Source organism: Epargyreus clarus, unplaced genomic scaffold, assembly GCF_041222505.1.
Source record: "Epargyreus clarus isolate Ecla_fem2 unplaced genomic scaffold, WU_Ecla_fem_2.2 ptg000005l, whole genome shotgun sequence".
Taxonomy (NCBI): Eukaryota; Metazoa; Arthropoda; class Insecta; order Lepidoptera; family Hesperiidae; genus Epargyreus; species Epargyreus clarus.
The window spans coordinates 2,422,373-2,431,366 of record NW_027332213.1 but is presented as its reverse complement, the minus strand read 5'-3'; the positions used below and the strand labels follow the sequence as shown (position 1 = coordinate 2,431,366).

Below are 8,994 nucleotides of genomic sequence, written 5' to 3'. Positions count from 1 at the left end.
CAATCTGTGAGCCTACTCTGAAATTGTCAATGCCAAAATCAGCTGTCAGCCCTATAAGTTATCTGTGCGGCGGTGTACTAGTGTTTTGTGTCAAACGAATCGGGCAAAAAATAGCTGTATATAAATTTAATTATTGAATTATTTTATGAGACAATGCTTTGGTAATCGAACAGAATACCGAAAAGTGTCAAGATGTTCTCTTTAGGGGGACAGCGGGTCTTACATAAGTGCCTCAAGATTTTGAGGTTAGCTATTGTGGATTTCAGTAGTTTGCCCGATATCAAGAACTTAAACATCGTCAGATCGGTCGAAAAGACAATAGAGAGCAACACAAGTATTTTTATCGAGAGCCCCATTCATGTTAAAGTGCAGCCTATCGACGTGAACGATTTGAAAGCTCACAACAAGTTGACTATGACATTGTACAGCCAGGGCAAAGACACGAGTGATTTTCAAGTGAAACAGACCTCGAAACGCCTGGAACTGCTGAACAAGAACACGTCCTCCGACCGCAACGACGTGTGCTTAATACAAGTGCCGTACAAGCTCAGCGTGCAGGTGACCACTACAGAGGGAGCTTCTGTGCACTTATCGAAGCTGGAGGCAGAGGAGTTCATTATCAAAACTCAGAAAGGCGACGTAAATGTCGCTGATATGAAAGCTGAAAACATTAAAGTCGAAAGCATATCTGGAGGCATTCAGACAGAAGGCCGGTTGCAAGCCAGCAACATCGACCTCAAAACTGGTTTGAATGCGGCCATCAAATGCAACAATATTATGGCTAACTCATTTAATGTCTCAACTCATGCGGGTCACATATCAGTCAAGTCTTGTTACAGTGATCACTCGCATTTTACTACCCTAATGGGAAATATTCGCTTGGACCACTTACACAGGTCCGTAACAATTGATGTAATACAGCAAGGTAATCTCCACATAACAGGATTCTCGGGGAACCTTCAAGCTTCCTTAAAGAGTGGAGAAGTATATATGCATGCCTCCCAGCTCACCGAAAAGAGCAGCATTTTCATCCATGAAAAAGGAAAAGTGGAGGTACTAATACCAGAAATACTAAAAAACTTGCCATCAACAAATTTAATAGCAGAGAAAATAAAGGTTGATGATAAAATACTAAAATTAGGACGAATGATGGACGACTCCCATCCAAAGAGATTTAGGTTCGAGAAGGAACCACACAATGAGCTCCACATAGTCTGTAACAACGGCTCTATTGAATTAAAGGAAACAGACTTGCCCTTCATTGTTTGAAGACATTCTAAACAATCCTTGCTAATTGTATTTATCTCTGTATATTAATTAGGTAGATGTTGAACATTATTTTATTTTAACAAATGAATGTTCTTTGTATTATTACGCCAGTAAATGTATATTATTAAAGATATTTCAATTATTTATTGTGACTGTCTTGTATGTATAGTTGTTAGTTTTAATACTATTTCTGATTATGACAAATAAATATGTCCGCCATGAAAAACCATACTGTAATATTGAAATGTATGGTAATGGGAATATGTAAAATTAAAAGAAGCCAATATTTAAATATGGTAATATCAACTGGACATTAAGTTTTATTTCGTAATAACCGGTACATCTTCATATGGAGAAGCATCAAAGTTTATAGAATAAGCATCAAAGACATAAGCGATTAAAGAGTAGAGATACTGATGGTGACAGCAAAAGAAAGCATCATGCTGCTTGCCATCTCACTGTATTAGTTGATCAGTAATAGATGTTTCACATAAAAATATACAAGCATAAATGACTGTAACATTTTTGAATATAGATGTGTGAGTAAATCACAATTTAGTCTTGCATTTTATGATGTTTATAAGTAATTATTTAATTATGCTATTTATGTATTGTTTGTTTACTTAACTTTATTGAGATTTTTGATTTGAGAGTAGAATTTAATTTATTAATAATCCTCATCTGACATTTAATGGGACAATATATGTATTTTACCCTAACAATTTAAAATTAAATATAAACATTAATGTAACATAAACAATATTTATTCAACTTGTATGTTTATTCTTTAACATATATAACATAAATATATATTTCTTTCATTTTATTAAATAATTATGTTTGCATTTGATAACTTCTAAGGCATTCAATATTGTCTTCCAAATCATTAACAAAACATTAATAAGGGAATTCAAAAGACATGCATGTAAATAAACATAAATATAAACATTATAATATCATAAAACCTTTATAGCTTTACAAAACGTGTATTGCATTGCCAAAAATGTTATATTTTAAAATAACAATGTAGGGATATAGCTATAAAGACAAACAATTATATTCATAATATGTGAAATTTTAATATATGTATAAGTATAGTAAGTAAAACAAAAAGATACTATATCAGTCAGTCAATTTCTATTTGAAATATGTTTGTTTTCAATAAGTATGTAAAACTGAAGTTATTGTTAGACTTAATGCTTTTAAGCTTATATAATTTCATAGCATTTGTGTCGGAGTTGTAAAGTTGTAGTAAGGTATCATCCCTAAATAACCTCGCACGTTTTTGGGAAACCTCTCTTTAAAATGTGACTAAGGGAGCAGGAGGGTCGTCAACTTCATAACGTCACGTGTAATTAAAAATAGAAGTAATAAACTTTTACGGTTATAAAAGGCGACCTTTTTCTTTGATCGTCTACTTGGGTAGGGTAGTTGGGTACTGATCACATAACATTAAGTGAACTATGTGCCTGTGTTACTCCTTACATATAAAAAACTTTGAAGCTATCTTATGAAAAATATCTATGAGAGTTGTGATGTGTGTTTATTTTAGGGATGAGCCCTTAATGTTTTGTAGATTACTGTATATCCTGCTATGTTTATGCTTTACGTAGTTCCTATACCTGAGTTGTAGAAAATACGATATTTGGTCGGTATCGCTAGTCCTTATTTATATACATATTAACTTCGGTTAGTTTCTTGGCAATTAGGTATCTTTTACCTGAAGCTGCACGGTGGAGCGTATGTAGGTAGGTATATAATTTAGGTGGTCACGACATAAACAAGGAGAGAAAGTTGGTCGTACAAGGTAATAGCAACACATCTATGACAGAATTCATAGTGTATGGGATATGGGTATTTGGGTTATCAAGTCGCGATCTCAACCATAATTTTCCTAAAAACACGACCATAAAATCTACTACATTGTTGTTAGTTATTACCTACGGAGTCGTAAAATTCAAGTATGTGATGTACCCATTTAAGGTACCTATTTACTTTCTAATAATGATATTAGAAATTGAAATGCTTGTTAAAGACTGTAGACATTATAATTGTTCTTGTTAATTGAATTAATGTCTGTGTATTATGAATAAAATATAAACATGTTTCAAATATTCAAAATACGTATTTTAATTTTGCCTTTAATTAGCGCGCCAGACTATTAAAACCATTTAATTTTTCAAATTCTATTAAATGCTTGTTTAAGTAATATAAAATGATTTTATTTTTGAATATGGGGAATTTATTATGTTTTAATTTGTTTATATTTTTCTAATTAGTCTAATTACATAATGAGGATGTACTTACTTAATTGTTTAAGTAGAACATCGAACATTTCCCATTTTTGTTTGTTTATTTTTTTAACTAGGTAACAGTTAATTGGGTACAAAGATGATTGGAGGAACATACGCGAGCGTCGGAGATAACGAAGCAGTTTATATGCAGAGACGGGCTGCGCGCGCGCCAGTTTACCGCCCGCCATGCCGGCTTGCGCGCCCGAATACCGCCTCGCGCGGTCCAACACCGAGCTAGTGTTCTCTCCGCGAGTCAAGCGATGCTCGCATCAGCCGCCAACCTTCACGGCTCTCAGGAGATCCTTCTCCTCCACCTTCTCGTTAATACCTGAAGAACGCGCCATATCGCCCGAACGACCGCCGCCTCTACCCCGACTTCTCCGTATCATTACGTGGGGCCCTAGACAATTTCTTCGACCGTTTTTGGCCCTACTAAGCCTCATCTCACATCCGGCCTGGAAGCAAATATTAGTAGTTTTACCGACGTTATGGATCGCCGCATCGTTGTTCATCTTCTGGAAATGTGTGCAGTGCCCGATTGGTGTTTTGAAAATGATTGGACGCGCGGTCTCCAAGAACCCGATCAAACCGCGGACCGTGCTCATCAGTGGAGGCAGTTCGGTACAAGCTCTACATCTCGCAAGAAACTTCCACTCTGCCGGTGCGAGAGTGGTCGCTTTCGAAATAGAAGGCCAGTTCGCTTTACTGAAGTATTCAGCGGCGGTACACAATTTCTACACAGTGCCACGACCAAATCCAGCTGATCCGTTAGCTTACGCACGAGCTTTAAAAGAGATTGTAGAAAGAGAATCAGTTGTGTTTTACGTACCTGTAAGTTCGTCGACTCCTGCGTACTATGACGCATTAGCTAAACCGCATTTGGAAGTTATTGGTTGCCAGTGCTTCATTCCATGTGCTCGCGATGTCGTCGCACTGGATGATCCCCTAGAGATGATACGGGTGTGCCGAATTGCGGGTTTGGCGACACCTCAATTTTGGGTTATAACAAACGAAGAAGACGTGCGGTTGTGGTACGAAAGTGGGGCCTCAAAAGAAGGGCGACATTTTATTGCAAGCGCCGGTGCACGCGGAGGTAGAGACAGATTACGCTTCGTCATGCCAGAAGAAAAATCCCATTTTAGGTTTCCTCGCGAGATAAGTGCCGAGAAGCCATGGGTTATTGTGAGGGAGCCAAAAGGAGAGAAAATGATTACTTGCACTACTTTAAAAGAGTCGCGTGCGGTAAATAACGTAACCTGTCGCATTGACGCAGCGAAACGAGGATTGGTGCCACAAAGAGACGAAGAAGCAGATGCTTGGGTGCAGAGATTCGTGTCCTGCCTAACTCCGTCCCGTCCGATGACAGGACACATCTCATTCAGACTTGTAAGAGAAGAGAGTACAACAAATGGTCATGTGAATAAAATTGTGGCAATTGGAGCTCGAGTAGGAGTGTCACTGCCATACTTGTGCCAGGGCCCATCAAGATGTGGGCACACAGCAACAGTAGGCAAGCTGTTGAACACAGTGCTCGACACACGCGAAGCACTATTTGCATTCTGGGATCCTCTCCCGTACTGCGCCTACTACCAGTCACGTTTGCCCGAGGACCGCCGGCCGCCGCCGCCCGAACCATGCAAGACACCACCGAATGTGCCTCTTTGAGAGTCAAATGTAGCTCAGAATTAGGTTATTGTTAAGACACTCAAGTACCTGAAGAGTGCGTGAGTGAAAGCTCTCTGTACGGCGACACAGCCTCTGAAGTCACGCTCTCTCTGCATGTCGTCCTCTCTCGGACTCATCCAAGGTCGCGGGGTCAGGGGACGATATGAAAAGTTCGTAACTACTAAGTAGATATGTTTATGAGTACAATCGCGAAATATGATTATAGACTTTCTTGTTATTCTTATAGATAATGGAGTAGGTACGGTCGACTGCTGGTCAATTGTTATTTATACCGACAACGTTATTGATAATAAAATAATTTATTTAAGCGAAAAACTGTTATTATTTCTCTATCTTTCTCCGCTGTGGAATTTTATTAACTTCACTTATTTGACATACCTAATAATTGCTTACTTTTGATATCAGTATTCAAATAAGTACACAATAAGTAGATAGTCAGACATACATTAACTTTAAGTAAATGTAATTAAAAACAAAAATGCATTCGTAATTTATGATCCAGTTATAACAAGTCATGATAATAACGATTGATGATTATATTTTCTTAACATCCTTACTAATATTAGAAAACCGAAAGTAACTCTGTCTGTCTGTCTGGTTGTCACTTCTTCACGCCTAAACCACTGAACCGATTTCAATGAAATTTTATACAAAGATAGTCTGAGACCCGAGACAGGACATAGGATAGTTTTTATCCCGGATCTAAGATCGATTAATCGGAGAATCGACCTTTTGGACACAAAACATCGATTATTTTAACCGATATTAGTAAGGATTAAATCGTAAACTATGCATTTGATCAAGTGATGGTCTGTAGCAAAGTTGAAGGTACGAGTTTTCAGTTTTATGTGTGTGATATTATTTTCTTTTAAACGCGGGCGAAGCCGCGGGCAAAATCTAGTATTATTATAAGTCCTATGTATTTGCTGGGTTTACATTTACTTATTTGAGTTCTATACATTTTCTATAGTTACAAAGCATGTATGACTAATATGACTATGAAGGGTAGCTAAAAAAATCAAATAATAATTACTGTTATTTGTTTGCCAAAATAAGCAATATTAAAACGAACTTTTGACAATAATATATGCAAATGGACATTGCCTATCAGAAAATCATGTTCATATTATTTTCATTATCTATTAGGTACAAAATTTACTCGTGTTCTTCGTAAATATATAATACAATTTTATGAGAAATACAACTAGAAATTATATAATATTTTGTTTACGGAATGCATAAGACATGTTATTTATAAGACTTAGTTAATTCTGCATTTTCTACTAGATAATATGATGTTTACATTACTTAACTTACACATTTCTAAAGGCATTAAGTGACAGTTTTAATATTTTCATTCTGGTATGAAATCCTACTTATTTTAAAGTAAACTTTAAGAGGTACCTACACAAAAGGTCGGAAGCGGCATGCGGCACGCAAAATGTGCTCGTTTAAATATTTTTAAACAATTCTGTAGAATATTTAAGGCACGCTCATGCCATTTCACCCATAAACCTTAAGTTATGTATTAATTCTGTATGCTTTATTTGAATGAAGAAGGGGGCATCGCTTACCACCAACCACCACCAACAATTTTCAGTGTCTTTGGTCTTCGACTTACTATTTCAGGTAAACTGTGAGTTAAATTATTTAGGAATAAAAGCAGCACTTCTTGTTATGCTTTGGGTACTCTGTTTTGAAGAAATTTTAAAGTTAGGATTATAAGAGTTTAAGGGTTCCTTACAACGCAGGCTTCAAAAAACATAAAATGTAAAACAACGTATTTTAATGTATTCTTCTACGTGCTTATAATTCTCCAAGATGCGTTACAATTAACACTAAGATTACAGCAAGTCCCATACATTGCGACAACAAACAACAATATTAATTACTACTAATGAAAGTATTTCCTATCCACATCCGTGAGCAAAGATCAATTTGTAATCTGCTTATTAGAGCGATCATTACTGACTATGAAACAACAGAGGGAAGTGTTAATGAGCTCGATATAATATTGTATCAATGTTTGTCGTTCACTAACAAGTGTTCAGATGAAAGGTCATGTTTAGATGCCGGTTCATATCCTTGTATGAATTAACCATTCATAATTAGGACTGCTCTATTAAATAATTATAATAGTAGGTACGTACCTATGAGCCCAGTGCAGTATATCTACAGTAGAGGGATATTGCTTTGTAATAATAAAGATTACTTTCTATGCGCAGAGTCGCTTTTTCCGTGAGGAAAACCTACATGGCTTCACAATCCCTAGGGCAACTCAATGGTTGAAACTCTACGGTGCGTCCCTTATGGGATAGAGTAAGTTAAGTTACGCGTAGAGTCGCTTGCATAAACATCTTTCAAAGTTTTAATAATAAACTGTAATGAGGCATTTAAATATTGATAAGACATAATCTTATAGGCATAAGAAATTGAGATATTCCATAGTTTAATTATGTGGATAAACATTAATATTAAGTTTAAAGTTTATATTAATAACAGAAATGAAATTAAATACAAAAGCTATTTCTAATACAGACTAAAAGTCTATCTCAATCCTGGTACCTATTAATACCCAAAACAGATAGGTACTTTATAATTAGCTTGACCAGGATTCCAACCCGGAAACACACGATCAGTACAGCAATGGAAACTTTAATAATAACTAAAAGAAGAGCAGGTGGTACATTTTTTCCGTTATACAGACACATTGATGTTTGTCCAGCCGAGCGATAAAGTGTTGTTATAAACTGAACTGCACTTGGTTGATAAGGTATCGCGGTCCGGGTCACCAGACGCGACCGGCCAAAGATCGCACCTTTCTCGACAGACAAATAGATTCGCTAGACATCTAGAATGTTGTTCAATTTTTATGTTGGGTATAAGTAGGTATTTGAAGGTGGTTGAACGCATAGATATAGGATACTATAGCGAAAAAAATCTAAGTCTAAGGTTGAACGCTACATGGTTTTTCATGGTTTTTCTACCTAATAACAGCGGTGTTAAGCATTACTATGTTCTGAGTGTAGTACGGGAATCATAGCTTTTTAAGGCATTCCATATTAGTCCTCAGGGGTAGTGGCGCATCTGTGGCTGACTTGAAGTAGGAATTTAATCGTATCTGGGGGTTAATTCAAAGATGTCCATGGGCGGCAGTAGAAATTTATCATCAGGCCGACTGGATTTTACAAAAAAGTTAGCCAGAAGAAGTCGGCAGATGGATGTGTGACCCAAAATTAACCTTCATACTATGGTACTAATCCCAACTCCAAGCTTACCCGTTACTGTGGACGAAAAAATAACTATATTATTATCTAGGTTTGTACCTACTTGTAAATATATTTAGGTAAGTAAGTAGTTACAGGTTTTGACTACTATCCAAAAAATGTACAACTCAACATTGCATTGCGAACCAAATACCCGTTATGTAACATGTCTTCGATACAAGTAATCATAAGTCAGTGCAAGTATTAACCTACTTCCATCAAATTATTTTCGATTTATACAAATGTATTCGAGATACGTATTGTATCGGATGCCGTGAGTGAGGGTCGTAAAGCGTGCGAAGGCGGAAGATGTGCTTTCCACTGATAAGCGGTGCCGTGAGCTCCGTGTATTGGTTATTTCAGTATCAACAATATAGCTACGTACGCATCTGTCCAGAGCTCTACCTGCTTTTTACCCGACTGCCAAGGGTTATTGCATTTTGACAAAAAAGTACTTTGTTGTTACTCTCAGAACAATC

At 36.6% G+C, this 8,994-nt stretch overlaps 2 protein-coding genes across 2 annotated transcripts; both read left to right on the top strand.

Moving 5' to 3' along the window:
- The first annotated feature begins 49 nt into the window (after positions 1-49).
- On the top strand, positions 50-3,390 carry LOC140757917 (uncharacterized). Its single transcript, XM_073093794.1, has one exon. It carries the CDS (start codon positions 193-195, stop codon positions 1,267-1,269), a length of 1,077 nt encoding a protein of 358 aa, XP_072949895.1. The 5' UTR covers positions 50-192; the 3' UTR covers positions 1,270-3,390.
- Positions 3,391-3,539: 149 nt separating this feature from the next.
- Positions 3,540-5,558, top strand: LOC140757916 (uncharacterized). The gene has a single exon (XM_073093793.1). It carries the CDS (start codon positions 3,750-3,752, stop codon positions 5,226-5,228), a length of 1,479 nt encoding a protein of 492 aa, XP_072949894.1. The 5' UTR covers positions 3,540-3,749; the 3' UTR covers positions 5,229-5,558.
- The last annotated feature ends 3,436 nt before the right edge of the window (positions 5,559-8,994 follow it).

Bases quoted from the DNA above. Each gene is read 5' to 3' on its own strand.
- LOC140757917 (XM_073093794.1), top strand. From the start codon at position 193: ATGTTCTCTTTAGGGGGACAGCGGGTCTTACATAAGTGCCTCAAGATT.
- LOC140757916 (XM_073093793.1), top strand. From the start codon at position 3,750: ATGCCGGCTTGCGCGCCCGAATACCGCCTCGCGCGGTCCAACACCGAG.